This window comes from Theobroma cacao, chromosome 5, assembly GCF_053813885.1.
Source record: "Theobroma cacao isolate CCN51 chromosome 5, ASM5381388v1, whole genome shotgun sequence".
Lineage (NCBI taxonomy): Eukaryota > Viridiplantae > Streptophyta > Magnoliopsida > Malvales > Malvaceae > Theobroma > Theobroma cacao.
In genome coordinates this window covers 29,007,991-29,026,743 of record NC_142643.1, presented here as the reverse complement: position 1 = coordinate 29,026,743, position 18,753 = coordinate 29,007,991, and the positions used below count along the sequence as shown (strand labels likewise).

At 35.4% G+C, this 18,753-nt stretch overlaps 1 protein-coding gene and 1 pseudogene across 1 annotated transcript; both read right to left on the bottom strand.

Moving 5' to 3' along the window:
• Positions 1-223: 223 nt before the first annotated feature.
• On the bottom strand, positions 224-6,986 carry LOC18598669 (vacuolar lysine transporter YPQ1). Its single transcript, XM_018120956.2, has 12 exons — positions 6,769-6,986; positions 6,643-6,685; positions 5,319-5,345; positions 5,121-5,213; positions 3,600-3,757; positions 2,785-2,953; positions 2,578-2,700; positions 2,050-2,169; positions 1,337-1,357; positions 788-846; positions 533-623; positions 224-304 (listed from the first exon to the last, which is right to left on the bottom strand). Exons 1-12 carry the CDS (start codon positions 6,984-6,986, stop codon positions 224-226), a joined length of 1,203 nt encoding a protein of 400 aa, XP_017976445.2.
• Positions 6,987-8,105: 1,119 nt separating this feature from the next.
• LOC148762529 (receptor-like protein 40) lies at positions 8,106-16,846 on the bottom strand (annotated as a pseudogene).
• Between the last annotated feature and the right edge of the window lie 1,907 nt (positions 16,847-18,753).

Sequence of the window (18,753 nt, the reverse complement as noted above, 5' to 3'; positions counted from 1 at the left end):
GAGGCAATAGCCCCATAATAACCACATTTTATCTCCCAAACTAGATTTTCAGTTAAAATCACCTCTTATTCCTAATTAGAAAAATTAAAAAAAATTAAAACCATTGTTCAAATTTATATTAATTATAAATACTGCCTAGACCCTTAAACAGATGCATGCACATGTATGCACAAAAACTCACATGAGAGAGAGAACCTTCAACAAAGGGCTATTTTGCCATCATTTAAGATGCATTCAAGTTTTCATGCTTATACTCTGCACCTTGAGGTGCCCAATAGCAGAAGTATAAGAACTGAATCAGTATCTGCAAAATGCAATAAGGTTCTACAAAGAATATGAAATTTTTTCAGGGTGACTGTAGCAACTCAATTAATGATAATAAGGAGAAACAGTGGGCAACATAAGCGACACCATAAAAATCAAAAAGTATTACTCAACAAAATAAAAAATTCCCAGGGTTTGTGACTCTAAATAACACATCCATTACAAAAATTAAAAAGCATTATATCAGAACCATCGTTAATAAGGATACAAAAATATCAAGCAGCACGCATCCTCCTGCATCCACCAGCCATGGTAAATTTGGTCTGATTCTTGACCAATCCGTGCTCTTGACAAGTATGCTACAGGGAAACAAAAAAAAAAAAAGGAAAGGTAACAACAACAGTGGAACAAATATGCACCATTAGGTAGCTGAGAAATGGTTCAAGTACAAACCACACTCAATACAATGATGAACAGGACTCGAAGTGAAGCCAAACATCAATGATGAGTTGACCAAATTTACCTTGCAACATATGTGGAGTTTCCAACCAAAGCGAAGACAAACATAAAAGGGTTCAGACCCTGCACACGTGGACAAGCCATACAAGATTCAGACCCTGCATACAAATTGATATAAATACAACATGTCCCCTCCCAGCCTTCCTCCCTCTTTTTCTCAGTTCTCTCATTTCGGTGACAATGATAAAGAACTATATATTAAGTGCCATGCTTATATGACTGGCTTCAAAAGCATTGTTCTTTTATTTCATATAGCTAAGCAGCATTTGACAATTGACAGAGGTATTGAATGAAGATTTTGAGCTGAAAAAGATATTATTAATTCTTTCATATAATTTTAATTCCAAAGCACTTCCCAAAAAGCTCCAATTCACAGAATACTTTTTCCTCTAATCCCAAGTAGAAAAAACAAGCTCTAAATATGCTGCATGCTTATTCCAGTGATTCAAAACGTTTTATAAACAAAAAGGAGCAGCACATGGCACCAAAATTTTTTGTGTGTTCTTGCTTTCATGTGGGTATTGAGAACTAAAATATTAATGAATATGCTTACCTCTACATTGCCTCTTCTAATCTGCAAAGTTGAACGGGAAAACTACATTAAGTTCAACTCAAATACATGATATTCAAGTTGTCAGCTTAAAACAAAATGTTGCCAAAAAATTTCATGATTTTGGACATACAAAGCATAGATACCAAGGCAATCCTTCCTCCACTAGTCAAAAGTGTAATAATTCTTTTATTAAACACATGCTTTGTGAAAAAATAACATTGTATCACAAAACTTGTGACAACTAGAAAGAGAATTTAATACTATAACAGACATAATATTAATTTGGCCCCAATCTACTAGCTTAAGTATTTAGGTCTAATGGTTTAGTATCATGGTATTAGATCCTGTTTTATCTAAAGCCCTAGAATTCTAATCCTGATATCCTTTGCTATATTTCATTTAAGGATCAGCAGGCAGTAAGAGGAGGCACTGTTCTTATTCTACTTGGCCTGGCAAGGAGGGGAAGTCTTACATATAATGCTAGCTTGCCCCAAGTTACCAATGTATAAGAACCATACTTATACACATCTGATAGAAGTTCAGTCTAACACTATAGTTACTAAGAAGTTGAAGGATTAGAAATTTAAAATTGAAAGTTCAAGGGGACGTGAGCAATCAAGTCAAAATAGAAGAACATATAGCATTTAAACACTTTCATCTTTTTATGAGAAACAGTTAAAACACACTACTCATTTGGTTCCTGCAAAACTTACATTTAAGCAAATTTGGGGAAGGCGTCCACCCATGTAAATAGCTGCCATTGCCCAACCAAGAAAAGTTCCAACCCTGCTGCCTCCTCCAATGCCACTTTCTCCTAATGACGCAGCATTTACCTGAAATCCCAGTAAATGGTTGGTGATGCCTATTCCTCTTCAGCAAAGTTTAATTTAAAATATCACAATGAATTCAATCTAGTTGAAGCAAAAGGGCATAAAAAATAAGAGCTATGAAGCCAATAGGCATTCAAGAGCTTTCCAATTCCCTAAAACATGGTGGCATCCAATTTACATGCTTGTCTACAACAAAGATGAATTCCCAATTTTTGACACACTACAACTGGAAGTCAAATAAAATAGGTAATGCCCATAAAAAAGTAAATAAATTAGGGTTAACAAACATGTTGGATAGAGGAGGCCTAGGAGAAACTCTAGAATGCTTTAATATCAGGCTATACATATAAGTGTGCTGTTCCAGCAACTGATTATGCACATATGGAGGAAACTAATAGCAGGTTGAACTACCTGGAGAAGCTTTCTTCCTATTTGTATCGCGAATCCTTGATTTATTATCTCAGGCTTTAAGTGAAGTTTATTAAATGCTGAGAGCTGGAAATTAAATGTGGCAATGAACATTAATGCAGATACCTGAAACAGAGAAAAGTTAATTCATATATTACATTCTTTTTAGAATAGAATAGAATGTAGTTCTTCAAGTTAATTAATAGTCACCAAGCATAACAATGATTTGGTGCTTGGAGGGGAGGCAGTCTGGGTAGAAACATGTGCACTGAGCAATGGCTCTTCAACTGAATTTCTTGTATGAAAAGGAGTCGTCATTCTTCGTGCAAGGAAGGATCCTTCTGTGGGAGTATGACTTGTTGATAGAGATCTTGCTGACCTAACATAATATAAAAAAAACAAACTGAAACTATTAGATCATCACTATATGCATCATTCAGAAGGGCATATCAAAATATGCATATGGTTTTCTGTGATCTCCATCTTTCGGTATGACATATGTCTTGAAGTAGTTTGATTCATTATATGTCCTACTGGTCACTGAAAACTTGGTTTCTAACCTTCTTTCAGGATCTGAAAAAGTATGAGAAAACTCGCTCTAAGTCTATCTTAGTGTCTGCATCAGCATCTATCAGTTACTTTTTCTTCCTAAATGTCCCAAAATTTTGTTGAACAAACAGAAAGTGACATACAGTAAAATATATGTATTTGCAAGTGCACATGTAGGCAGGGAAGTGGGTAAACCAATTCTAAGTCTATGACATATGCTTAACTAAATGACAATCCGGGAGGTATTTAAGGAAATTTGATCTTTTAACTTGGATGGCAGAACCAATTCTAAGTTCAGTGAAACCAAATATTCCAAAAAATAACAGAATCCAGATGCAAACTTCAAAAAAAGAAAAGAAAAGAAAATGAATCATATTGTTTGTGTTTCTCATGTACAAAGGTTGTTGAGGTGTTAGGTCCAAAAAGTAAAGCAAAATAGTGAAAGTGTGAGAACTTAAAGGTGAATATTGAATTACATGTAGTAAAATTCTCTGCCCGGAGAACTCTTTACATTAATTGCTGGAAGAGGAATAGGAGAACTTAATCTGTCAGCATCAATAACTTGTTTCACATCAAGATTGTTAATCTGTTCCCCAACTTTTTCCACCGCCTCAGGTTGGTGCTCTTTGGAGCCCTACATATGAAACACAGTGAATGGTGGAATTTTGTTGCGTGATACATCTATGAAAACAAAATAAAAACCTTCATAGAAAAAAATGCGACCATCAAAAACCAATGAAGATGTTTAATACTCCTGCAATGCTTTCAGAAGGTTATATTTATGTTGATCTCCACTGCGGGGAGACTAAATACAAGTATGGAGAAAACAACTGAGCGAATATCATGAAGATTCCATAGCATATCATGGTTAGATACTTTGAGATTGTTCCATGGCCACATATCAGGAACATAAAAAGTTACATAGACTTGATCTCTCAACTTAAGACCTCCTACCACAATAATTTGAAAGTTTTTTTCCTCGTATGCTTAAAATTTATTAACAGCAAAATGGAACATACTAAGTGAAAAAGCAGCACATAATCAAACAAGAAATTAGAAAGAAATATTAAATACATCTTGAATGTCCAAATAGAATGTCGGTGAAAATAAGTTAATACCCTACAAATGCAATTCCAACTTCTGCATATCAAGCTTTATTTCTTCGCATTAGAGCTAAGGACACTAAAATCTACAGCCCTCCCAATATGTGTGTTTTCTGAAACTCATTTTCCAAGCATGTAATAAATCAACCACTATATCTGGAATCACCCAAGTGGCCAAGCCACTATGAACAAAGCAAAAACTGGAGACCATAATTTTTAAGCTGTTGGACAATTAGGTAAAAGATGGTTTATTGATTCATTGTTATTCTGATACAAATGGTTAAGTAGATTATTTACATTTATTCCCTTTTCACTTCCTTGTGTATGGGCTTCCAACTATTAATTTCCATCCATATTGATTATTAAACATAAAATTGAGAACAATTAGCACCCTAGTGATTCATCCCTTGGTAAAGCAATCAAATCTATTTTATTAAGACCTGACAGAACCAATTCTACATAATTGTTTAAACTACAAGTCAGCTGAAATCGAATTTTCGAGAAATCAAGTTTACAAAATCCATATCAAGATGACCAAGAATCTGCTTCATGTATTTGCATGATCATAACAATACACTAATTCCATAAGATACCATATACTCTTCTGAAGTAACATGAAAAACACAATTGATCTGTGTATTCTTTCCCAATTCTTTTTTTTTTTTTGACCTTTTAGTTAAATCCAATCAAAAGATTGATATCATTTAAATATACAACATAAAATACCATACAAGCTAGTCTTGGTTTAATGAAAAACTAAACATTTTTCTCTCCTGCTCACCATTTAACAAAATAGTCTATTTCCTTTCTCTACTAGGTTCACTAGTTTCGGGAGTGCAGAGCTTTAACTTGTTGCCTAAACTTTTCTAAGAGAAATGTAGTTTAACTTCTTACCTTGTGGCACACTCCTTTGAACTTTAATCGAGGATAAATGTGACCATAGTACACAGTCTGGGCCGCAAGAATTGAGCTAGTCATTGTATACAACTGTGCTTTGACGAAGGTCATGTAAATCAATAACTGAGAATTAGAACAATATACTTATTAAGAATTGACTACACTAACAACATTTTGGGTTTCGTACATTCTTACAACTGCCATATGGTATTGCGTCGGAAGCTGCAAAGAGAAGCAATAAAGTTTCAGTATACTGGCTGCAGTAATACTCCCCATAGAAAATCAAAATAATTATTTCTTTCAAACTAGACTAGAGCTCCATGAAGATTTATTCTTAATATTTCAGAAAGCAAGAGGATAAAGTGTCGCTAGTAAAAAAAGTCATTCTGTGCTAATGTGAAATGTCTTTTAGCAATGAATAGATGCATGTTTTTACACTGGACAGCAAAAAATTTGAACCTGTCTGATAGAGGTGACCCAATAAATTTAAAAGTTTAAAATGAAATATTTAAATGGGGTTTTTTTTAATTAAAATTTTATTTTTTTATTTTTTTGAGATGTAAAATTTTTAATTAAATTTTTATAACTAAGTTTTTCTAATATTTTTTTTTCAATGGATAATATAACCAATCCATTTAATATTTCTTGAGACATTGTCGATCTTAAATAAAATTTTTTTAATTTTAGTTTTGAAAAACATTTTTCTCTTAAAGCAACACTTATTAGAATTGTTAACATTATTCTAAAAGCAATATATACATTCGGAAAAGAATCTAGTCTTTTTATATGATTAAGTATGTCAATTTGACTGTTTTCTTTGTGTATAATTTCTTTTAAAAATTTCAACTTTGAAAATAAACTGAATCCATCAATGTTAGAATAGTTGCTATATTTTTAGGAACATTCAAGATTAAGGCAATATTTTTTCAAATGAGGCTCACAGTTTTATGAAAATAATAAAATAACAGACTTGTTGTGTATTTTTTGAAAAAAAATTGAAATTAAAGGAAGAAAGAGCAAATGAGAAAGGAAGATTTCAAAAGTATATATTATATATTCAAAAAAAATAATTGGTTTTATATATAGAAAAAAAATAGCTGTTGAAAATCATTAAAAACGTTGATTGAAAATAAAAGAAATAAGTGAGAAAAAAATAATTGTTGAAGATGATTAAATACATATGACTATTAGTTAATTGAAACTTAGAGAATATAGTTGAAAATTAATAACATTCTAGAAATAAATAAGTAATAGAAAATTGAGATTTATTAAACACATAATTAAAAAATGAAAGAACAAATAATTTTATTAATTATTTTTTTAATTTTTTTATATTTTTAATATAATTAATTATATTATAATTATTATAAAATTATAAATTTTCTCTAAACTTGGGGCCTAAAGCCCTTGGGTGGCTTCACCCGAGGGCCGGCCCTGCTGTCTGATATGGAAACAGTAACAAACACCCAAAACAGGTAACAATCACCATGTATATACAGGAATCGAGCAAATCACTTACCGTAGCCGGTTCAAGAATACAACCGAAAAGATTAAAAAGATCCCTGCAAGTGTATAAGCAAGAAACAAAAGTGAAACAGAATGGTCCGGTAAATAATATGGAAGTAGGAAAAGAAAAAATAGTCACCCAACAATCCAAGTGATCAAGAAACCGAGGGAGAAGCCCTGAACCGACTTCTCCTTATAGTTGGTGATAATCTGAGGGATTTCAGCGACGCTCCAACTTATGATACTGATCAAACCCAAAGCAAACGAGCCTTCATCTCTTGCGCTGCAAATACAGTAGTTTATGTACACCCTCGCCCACTCCCAGCATTCCCCACGTCTTGGACATGTAATTGCCATTATCTCGAGAAAATGTAAGATTCGTATTCTGCAAGTTTTCTTTATTAACAGAGAATGAATAAAGAATTACTAGCCAAAGCTAAAATAGTAATGTATGTGTACACTAATTGAGTAAGATTTAGAATTTTAGTAAACTTCAAGCTCAGCAATAAAGGAACGAAATTTAATCTTATTGTAGTTTGTAGATAAATACTTATAACATAAATGTTATTGTTATATGAACATATATGCTATATTTATAACTCATAAATATTTTATATAAAAAAAATCGGTTACTTTGATTGGTCAGAACTAAAATTTTAAAATCAAAATCAATTATATTTTAAATCAATCATACTTTATATAAAGATCACTTCTAGTTGATTTTCATGAGAATGTTTAATTCATGTATGTTTCAAAATTTAATCAATTATATTTCATTATTTTTTTAAAAGAAAATTAGAGAAAAAAAGAAATTCGAACTTTGTTATTTGAGTAAAGAAATCATGTATCAACTATTAAACCAAACACTATATGGTTGCAAAGAGATTAAATTCAAGAAAAAGGCTCTGAAATACTTCAAATTAAACAATTAAGCATTTTTTGGATTATTGAGTTCAATTAAATCCTTAATTAACAATATATCTTCAAATTTTTGCCAGTTAAGAATTTGGAAAAGGTTTTTAATCAGTGGTTGAAGCTGTGGCATGAATGGAATTTTACACTTGTTGAAATATAAATGTATATGCCCCATGATTATGGCACCAATTGCTGCAATCTGCAAGACTTGAATGACTGCAGAAGAAAATTGCTAGGCTATCTATAGAATAGATTCCATAGAAGCACATTGATATTAGGGCATGACATTGCTTTTTATCATATCAGGAAAGATGCATTCGTGCATTCCTTACATTGAAACAAGCAAAGCTGCCTCAAACAAAATTAGTCAGGATGCTTTACTCTTGCACTGCATCATGTGTAGATGAATCCTAAATCTTGGACTCAACTCTAAATGCTAGTACCAATTTATATTATGCCATGACTCAACTTTTTCATCAGTAGAAATGCTTTCCTGCATTTGCTTTTCTTCTCATTGATGCAAGTAGAACCAAGTAATATAATCACTTCAGAAGAATTACTCTAGTTTCCCTTGTGAACTCCATTAGCCCTTCTTCCCATATCAAGTTGAGGAAAAATCTTTATTATGAATTACTGATAAAATGTTTTAAGCAAAAGTTTCATCTTCAAATTCTAGGCGCTACGAATACAATTTATGTTGGATTTGACATTAAGGCAAAACGATCTCAATTTTCATAAGAGGGAGCTGAGATTCTGGTGCAGGGTCCAATCTAAGTGGTTGGAGTCAGCAATCATTTTTATTATTTGGTAAACCTCCAACCAAGATAGGAACAAGTGAAATTGAATTGAATTATGATCAGGTATGTGTTGGATTAATGTTTTGTTTCTATCACAGGTATCATTATGGATAAGTTGTCCTGATGACCCTTTTGATATTAATGTGTTATCAAGCAAGGATGATCAGCTAGAGAAGTGAAAACGTTTTCTATTTGCATAAAACTGAAAGAATGCTAACTTGAGAAGAGAATGTTCGTTTTCATTTTCTATTTTTAGGATAATTTAATTTGTTTTTCTTCAAAAGAATTGAAAAAAAAAAAACCAAAAACAGGAAAAGACAACAAAGGAACTAGCTAAAAATCTTTTCATTGATTCCCTGCTCCTTTCCATCGTTGCTTGAGCCTCTTCCTCTGACTCCGGTGAGCTCTCCAGCCGAGGGAAAAGACTGAAAAGAGCACGATCAATGTGCTTATAATACCATATCCTCCATCTCTTCCAAAAGATAAGGGGTGCAATGACAATTCCTAACCCAGAGAAAAAACCTATATCAGCACTTATAAAATTCCAACGAATATCGCTCCCTGCCTCAGCTCTGGTCGATCTGCTTCCCAGTTTCAGAATCTCAAGGGAAGGGCTGTCTGGGGATTGACATTTTGCCTCTAAAGGAGGTCCACATAATCCCCCATTGTTATCAAATGAATCATCTGAAAGCCACCGGAACTGATTACCTTTTGGGATCCTTCCCCCCAGTTGGTTGTGTGAGAGGTCAAGGAATGCAAGGAAATTTAGTTTTGCCAGCTGTTGAGGAATACTGCCACACAGGTTATTACTTGAGAGGTCCAAGGATTCCAGCTGTTGCAACTTTCTTAAAGATGGTGGGATTGCGCCTGTGAAAGCATTGTGTGACAAGTTCAGAGCATAGAGTGCTTTGAATTCACCGATCACATTTGGTATTAGCCCTTCAAATTTGTTGCATAAAAAGTCAATGGAGGAGAAAACAGTTAGGATCTTTACCAGCTCCATTGTTAGACCTTTCATGGTAACTGTTATGCCGTGCAGATAATAAATTCCACTGAGTTAATTTCAGAACCTCAAATTGGAGGTGTTTAACACTTAATTGGGCTTCATCGTCATCACCCATCATTGCCTCCCATGTTGTTAACCATTTCTCCGGTAGTCTTCCATTAAAACTATGGTGAGCAATGTCGACAATTTGATGTTTTGGCCGGGGGGCCATAATTGCTGGACAACCAATTTTCCCATGAAATTCATTTGCTCTCAAAACCAGAATCCGCAAGGTGGATATGTTCTTCAAATGGCAAGGGAAGGAATCACTGATCCGATTGTTTCCAAGGTCTAACACCTCCAGCATTTTGCACCTAGCGAGGGATCTTGGAATCTTCCCTTCAAGCTCATAGCCATTGACATTTAGTGTTTGTATGGAACAATGACTTAAAAATGCATCAGGAATATTGCCACTGAGACTGTTGCCCCTAAGATTCGGTACCCCTAGAGATACTATCCTTTCAATTAAACATTTTGGTATTGCACCAGTCAGACTGCTGTTGGACAAGTCAAGAACTTGCAGATAACCAGCTCACATATTGAATTAGGAATGAAACCCTTAAGGCCATTGCTTGAGAGAGAAAAGAAAATAGTACACGAGAGGCAGCTACTAATGTTAGGCGGTAAAGAAGAAGTAAAGTTATTTCTGGAATAATCCAGATAGCTCGCACATGGAGGAAGAGTTGGGATATTACCACTAAGTTTGTTAGAATGCAGGTCAAGGACTGAGAGACCAGGTATTTGATAAGGTTTTTGCAGACTAACTAGCTGATCAAATGAAAGGTTCAAATGCTGGAGAAGGCCATTACCGACATTCCAAATCCAGTTGGGTACTTCACCTGAAATTTGGTTGTCTGAAAGATCCAGATAGGTAAGTCTTGCTTGGTTCTTTAGATCAGGAAAGACTTTCAGTCCGCAAGAAGCCAGTTCCAGTCTAGTAATCTTGGGGAAGGATGCCAAGGTAGAATAGCTGCCAGTTGCATTGACAGACAGATTGTTATGCCAAGGTCAAGACATATGAGGTTGAGAAGCTTCTGAATGTCTCCTAGCCGTATAGTACCGTTAAACTTGTTGGAAGAAAGCGAAAGGATGAAAATTCTACTGAGCTCAAAAACAAACTTGGGTATAGGACCTTGCAGTTGGTTGCTACTGAGATCAAGAGTATCCAATAAAGATTGTGGTGCATTTGGAACGTCAAGAACTTTTCCGTTAAATTGAATGTTGGAAAGCTTAACCTTCTTCAGTAACTGGAGTGCCAAAAGAGAGGAGGGAATATTCCCATAAAGTGAATTATGACTTAAATCAATATGAGTAAGATTTTGAAGGCCTTTCCAGTCATATGATTGGACCTCACCAGTCAGTTTATTATGAGAGAGGTCTATATAGGCAAGATTTTTGGACATATCAAATGATGGATTTTGACCAGTCCAAATAAACAAGCTGTTGGAGATATGGGATTGAATTCAGAATTGCTCCACTGAAATTGCAATAGGAAAGGTCTAATCTTGTCAAGTTCAGAAGGTTGCTTGTGGAATGTTAATGACTCAGAAAACTTTGTTTTGCTAATCACTAGGATACGAAGAGAACCATTATGAGAGAATTCTGGCAAGGAACCTTGAACTTTTTCATTTTATTTCAAGAGACTGTAGCTTGTTTACCTGAAGTATCTCTTTTGGAAATAGTCCATGCAAGCCACACGAACTGAGCCGCAAGGAAGTCAAATTTGAAAATTTAGCAAGGAATTTTGGCATCGTAGAAGACAAATTGTTCTTATCCAAATGTATAACAGAGAGATCCTTCAAGTTTTAAAGGTGAGGTTCAATTGGTCCAGAAGAAAACAGCTGGACATGCTTAACACTTGCAATTCACTTAATGAAGCAGATATGGCCTGGCACAACTCTTTTCCCTACGCTGATACGTTCACGCCATCAAGGTAAAGCTCTTGTAGCTTACTCAGATTTTGAGCAAGCATTCGTAGATTTGGCTTTTCAAGCTTCAATGGAACGTCTCCAGGGAAGTTTAGCGTAGATAAATCAAGAGTAACCAACCTTGTCATTCCTGAAATTGCTACAGGTATTTGACAACTGAAGCCAGCATTTGACAAATATGTTCTTGTTAACACAGAAAAGAGGCAGCAGGCATGCAAAGGAGAAAGTAAAAGCAATAGACAAAACAGAGAGCAGAACTTGGTTAATATCGATCCCTTGCATTAACTGAGGAGAAATGCATAAATATATACAAGAGCTATTTAACTAACACTTGTACAAAAAAAATCCAAGTGTTTGACACAGCATTAGAGCAAACATGCAGTGCTTACACGTCCTAGGACAAATGTGCAGCAGCATGCATTGTGAATTACCAAACCAGCACAACAAAACAAAGTGGACACTTGTCCTGTACATAATTAGACAAAATGACATTCAAGCTAGTTTGTATCTCAACACTCCTCCTAAATACTAGCTTGCTGAATATTTAATTTGCTTCTCAGTTCTTCAAACGTGGACAAGTGAAGAGGTTTGGTTAAAATGTTTGCAAGCTGATCACTGGAGCTACAATGCCGAATGGATATCTCTTGATTCTTCTCAGCTTCTCTCAAGGCATGGTATTTGACCTTGATATGTTTTGTTCTGCTATGAAAAACAGGATTTTTCACCATGGCAATAGCAGATTTGTTGTCCACATACAGCTTGACTGGAGGCACATGAAGAAAGCCAAGATCAGTGAAGATCTTTTTCACCCAAATGGCTTGATTTGCAGCTGTAGCTGCTGCTATATACTCTGCTTCTGCAGATGATTGAGCACTGGTTTCTTGCTTCTTTGAATTCCAACAAAAAACACCATTTCCTAATGTAAACACATATCCAGAAGTGCTTTTACAATCATCCACACAGCCTGCCCAGTCACTATCCGAGAATCCAACCAACTCAACTAAACTTTCATCTACATAAGTGAATTGAAGACCAAAATTTGCAGTGCCTTTTAAATATCTAAGCACTCCTTTTGCTGCTGAGAAATTCTGAGTTGTTGGAACCTGCATGAACCTAGACAGATAACTTGCAGCAAACATCAGGTCAGGTCTTGATGCACAAATATAAAGCAATGATCCTATCAAGCTTCTAAAGGCTGAAGGATTTTCGAGTGCAGACCCTTTGTCAACTGACAGATTCTCATGAGGAATAAGTGGAGTGGCTACTGTCTTGCAATCTGTCATTTTAAACTTGTCCAGAATCTCACCAATGTAATTTAATTGGCATATGAAAATTCCAGTATTACTTTGAAGGATTTGTAACCCCAGAAAATAACTCATCTGTCCAAGATCTGTCATTCTAAATCTGCTTTGCATTTCAAGCTTGAGTTTTGCAATTCTTTGATCATCTCCTCCTGTAACTAACATGTCATCAACATACAATGAAATAATCAAAGGATTTTGATAATCAGTTTTCTGTATATATAAAGCAGCTTCATTACTGCTCTTTTGAAAACCTTGACCCTTCAAATAGTCATCAAATTTGCAGTACTAGGCACGTGGTGCCTGCTTCAAGCCATAGAGTGCCTTATGAAGTTTATACACTTTGTCTCGGTTAGGCTCACTTTCAAAACCATAAGGCTGCTCAATGAAAATTTCTTCCTGCAAATCACCATTTAAGAAAACAGATTTGATATCCAAATGGAATATTTTCCATTTAAACTTAGCTGACAGTGCTAGCAGCAGTCGAATGGTATCCATTCTTACAACTGGTGCAAATGTTTCAAGATAGTCTACTCCAGGCAATTGAGCAAAGCCTTTAACAACAAGCCTTGCTTTATGCTTGCTCAAAGAGCCATCTAAGTTCAGCTTCATTCTAAACACCCATTTCACTCCAACAACATGATGATGCTTAGGTCGTCTACCAAGCTCCATGTCTTGTTGAGATTTATCATCTTCATTTCTTCTTCCATTGCTTCTTTCCATCCTGGTAATACAATAGCTTCTTCAGGTGTAGCAGGGTCAAATACAGCTACATTGCAGCTTTCATAAATTTCTTGTAATGATCGAGTATCTCTCACAGGAGGTTCATCTACAATCTGTTCTGCATCAAGTATCTCTTCACTGTTTGCAAGTTGAAGATTAACATCTTCATCTAGAAATTTAGTATGCTGCATTTGATTCTTTTCCCAGTTCCAATATGCACCTTCATCAAATGTTACATGTATGCTAACAGAGACTGTGCCAGATTCAATTTGATAAATCCTGCAAGCTTTTGACTGCTGACTGTAACCTATAAAAACTCCCAACTTTGCCTTGGGTTGCAGCTTGTCTCTAAGTTCGTCAGGAACATGGAGATAGCAAATGGATCCAAAGATCCTCAAGTGATCCACAGATGGTCTGATGCTGTACCAAACTTCATAAGGAGTTTCATTATTCACAGCTTGAGTGATCAGGATATTTTGCAGATAAACTGCAGTGTTAGTTGCCTCAGCCCAAAAGCTTTTAGGAAGCTTCTTCTCAAACAGGAGACACCTGGACATCTCAATAATTGTTCTGTTCTTCCTCTCACTAACACCATTCTGCTCAGGACAATATGGAGCTGTTAGTTGGTGATGAATGCCCTCCTTCTCCAGATAGCTTGTGAATTCTGAAGAAGTGTACTCACCTCCATTGTTTGTCCTTAGTATCTTAATTCTGCAGCCAGATTCATTCTCAACTTTTGCTTTGAATTTCTGAAATACTGAGAACACTTCTGACTTATGCTGTATGAAGTAAATCCAAGTCATTCTAGACATATCATCAATAAAGATAACAAAATATTTGCTTCCATTTAAAGAAGGCTCACTCATAAGTCCAGCAACATCTGAATGAACTAACTCTAATCTATGTTCTACTCTATTCAAACTTGCTTTAGGAAAAGACCTTCTAGTCAGCTTACCATATTGACAGGAGCTGCATATAGGACCATCTTCATGTAGTTTAGGAAGATTCAACAACAAACCAGAGGCACTTACTTGCAACAAGGACTAATAATGGTAATGGCCTAGCCTCTTGTGCCACAGATAAATTTGTTTTGATGAAGATTCTGTTGCAGATAAGCACAAATTTCCCCATTTAACAGGGAAGCAATTTCTAACCATAGGAACAGACATCATATAGACAGCAGAGGGATCATAAACTGTGCATGCATTGTTTTTGAATACCAACATGTAATCTTCATCAACTAACTGACCAACACTTAATAAATTTTGAGTTATTTCAGGAACCAGAAGCACATTCAAAACATACCTGGTGCCTGAAGTAGTTTGAATTGCAACTGTTCCTTTCCCCACAGCATTCAGTATAAAGCCATTTCCAATTTTAACTGAAGAGCAATGATCAGTATCCAGCTCTGAGAATAGCTCAGCCTTTGAAGTCATATGATTAGAGCATGTACTATCGAGAAGCCAGTGATTATAGTTTGATGAGTTAGAGTCTTCAATAGTCATGAACAACACTTCTTCTGCAACTTCAGCTTTCTCGACTTGCTTTGCAATCTGTTGCTTTTTGTCTGCAACCTCAGCTTTATTCTTGCAGACTTTCTCTACATGTCCCAACTGCTTACATGCATTGCATTTAACTCTAGGTCTGAACCAACAATAAGCTTCATAATGGCTTCTCTTTTTACAATGAGGGCAGATTGGAAACTTGCCTTTTTTGTTTCGAAATCTTCCGGCAGTTGTACCAGTTTTGTCTTTTTCTTTAGTCTCATTTGAATTCTTTTTAAATGAAGAATCAGCAGGAGCTTTACCTTTTGCACGAGCTGCCAGTGCATGATCTACCCTTTCATCTCTTCTTGCTGCCTTCCTCTGTTCATCAGCTTCCAAAGCACTAACCAAGTCTGATATTGAGAGCTCTGTAATATCCTTAACTTGCTCCAGATAGGTGATCGTGGGATCGAACCTTTCTGGTAGGCTCAACATAATCTTTTCTACCACTTTCAAATCAATGAGGGAGTCTCCCATGAGTCTGATCTGATTTACAAGTTTCATCAGATCTTCAACAAACTCGCCTATTGTCTGATTCTCTTTCATTCTCAGAAGCTCATATTTCCTTCTGAGGTTTTGCAAACGCACTTGTTTGCTCCTTGCAGACCCCAAAAACTCCTTCTCAAGTTTACTCAAAGCCTCGTTTGCAGTCTCACATCCCATAATCCTGTTGAAAACCGATTCAGACACTGTTGAATGTTTGAATGACAAGGCTCTATATCTCTTTGCAATATCTTCTACATATTGCTTCACTTGAGCCTGCGTAGCATTCTCCTTTAGCACTAGCAATTCAGTTTCAAACTCAACAGCATTCCAGAGGTTAACACCTCTTAGAAATGCCTTCATTTTTATGGCCCATACTGTATAATTGGAACCATACAAAAAAGGAGGTGACTATTGTGTAATGGTTGAAGTTGAAGTTGACATGTTTGATAAAGAAGTTTGGTTATTGTAGATGAGACTTTCAAGGTAATTTGTAAGTGTTTAAATGACTCAAAGGATCAATTCACAACTCTGATACCATGTTCTTGTTAATACAGAAAAGAGGCAGCAGGCATGCAAAGGAGAAAGTAAAAGCAATAGACAAAACAGAGAGCAGAACTTGGTTGATATCGATCCCTTGCATTAACTGAGGAGAAATGCATAAATATATACAAGATCTATTTAACTAACACTTGTACGAAAAAAATCCAAGTGTTTGACACAGCATTAGAGCAAACATGCAGTGCTTACACGTCCTAGGACAAATGTGCAGCAGCATGCACTGTGAATTACCAAACCAGCACAACAAAACAAAGTGGACACTTGTCCTGTACATAATTAGACAAAATGACATTCAAGCTAGTTTTTATCTCAACAAAATTGAGGTAACTCAAATCCGCGAGCTCATCAAGCCTAGAAGCAATTGTGGAGTTGAATCTGTTATATGCCGAATTTAGACTCTGGAGATACAGAAGGCCGAAGAGGCTGCTTGAATTGTCAATCACACCGCTGATTGATTGGTTGCTCAAGTCTAGTTCGATAACACGACCCCCTGCATCGCAGCTTACATCATCCCAAGAACAACAATCCTTGCTTTGATTCCACTTCACCAGCTTCACAGATAAAGTAGAATCGAGGCCATTTTTCAATCTGAGCAGCAACTCTTGCTGATCGCTTTGACATTGGCCAGAAACCGAAACTGCGTTAATGATACAGAAAATTGCTATAAATGAATCGAAGAAGAGCCATGAAACAAGTGAAATCCTCATTTTGTGAGCCCAGCTGGACAGTTATAGATTGCTGCGCTACAGGAGTATGCTATCGTGTATACGGTAACGGGAGACCAAAAGATGTCGAAGGGGAAGCAACAGAGTAAGACGAACTTGCTCAGTCTCATATGAAGGAAGGAAAATTCTGGGTTGTTGTGGTGGAGAGCATAATGGATTGGATGTGTTACGACTTGCATATATAGTTGCACCAGAAAATTTCAGACTTCTATCCTTGACTTTGTTCTTTTTATTATTTAAATAAAAAAGTGAACTTTAATTTTATTAATTATGAATAGAAATTATGACTCGGTTAAGTATTATTGACTTTTTTTTAATTTAAGCTAAATATTAAAATTTCACTTTTGAAAAATATTTTCAAAACTTAATTTAGTTTTAAATTTAACTGTTGATCTTAAATTGTTTTGTCAGCTTGGAAATTTTGATATAGTCAATGAAATCCAAGTATATCTACAAGTTTAATTCACCATTTATCTTACAATTGCATACAATAGACTTAAAAGTTTTTGAGTTTATGATAATAAACAGCTTCTTGGTCTAATTAATTTCAATAATATATAACTCAATATCTTTTCATATTTTTGTTAGAAGATATTTAAGATTTTAGGTTGATAACTTTTATAATCTCTTTAGTATTTATAATTTGAAAACTTTTGTCTATTTTTCCAAATTAATTCTTATCAATCCCAAAAACACACTCGGTTGCAGGCAGGGGACTTGGCCTTCCCTCTGCTTTCCAATTTTTGGACGTCATGCTTGATTTGTCTAGCATAACGTGGAGAATTTTCATTTTAGTCCCTTCCAAAAATTTATAACGTGACCTCTCTTTACAAATGCTTGGTAATTGATATAACTTCAGGGCAACGGATGGGAGAAGTGGGAGATGTACCAACAACACTAACCTAAATTGCATAAATTTATTCGACTAACAACTCAGCTTTAACCACAAGAATGGAAAAATCTGTATGATTCAGTCATTAGCATCCCGAGTTGCTCTTTTCTCAAATTACCAACACTTCAATGGACATTGTCTTCTGACAGTAGCATTAACGGAAACCTAGTAAGCTTGTTTGGAATTGGAAGTACGAGTGTTCTGGTAAAACAAAGCAAGAAACACCAACCGCTACAAGTCCTCTGTTGCTTTCAGCAAACCATCGGATATTTGTACTTCCACTTGTCCTCATCCAAGGCAAAACAATAAATTGTGAAAATTGATTCCCACCAATACCTGGAAATTGACTTCGAAAAGAGGAAACAGAGAGATGGGGAGCCGACTCATAGATGAACAAGGAAAGAGAGCGGAGAATATGGCGAAGAAGCAGCAGGTTATGGTTTTTGCAGAATGGGGTGTCAGGACCAGCTTCCAATCGCTTGTTGCCCTTCTCATTGCCATTGTAGTCATTGCCGCCATCTACCTGAGACAAAAGAAATGAACAACTCTTCGAGTACGGGGACTATATATGAAAGTTCTGGTGGCAGCTTGACCTCAAGATGCAATTGGTTTTCAGGGCTATACGAAGAGAGAGAATGCACGTTTATGTCTAATCAGTTAGCTAGCTTGTGAAAAGTTCGGGAGAAAGGTCCCGAACTCTGAGTTCTGGAGATGGCAACCTCACCAGTGTGACCTCCCTAAGTTTCTTTTATTCTCTTTTGTTAATTTTCCATTCCAGATGCCTATGTTTATATCCATAAGAACCATACAAAAACAAGGATGATGATGGTTTTAAGATTGCATATGACAATGTTTTTGAGTTTTATGCAATGTTTCCTTGTTTTATGTTAATGAGGTCACATGTACAGGAAAAGTTCAATTCTTTGCAAGACAACAACTGAACTAGCTAAAAATAACATGATATGTCACTTCCTATGTCATGAAACAGGACGAACCCTAATATGTATCTCTGATGTGGAAGCCATATCTCACGTTTCTCTTTGTAAAGACAGATACAGAAGTATGTCATTAGCTTACTTACACATTAAATTAAGAAAAAGTATTTTTATAGTTATCTTTTTTAATTATCTTTTATTTTACTCTTATTTATTTTAGGCATAATATATAAAAAAATTGCTAAATTATTTAAGAAAATTCAAATAAGTTGTTA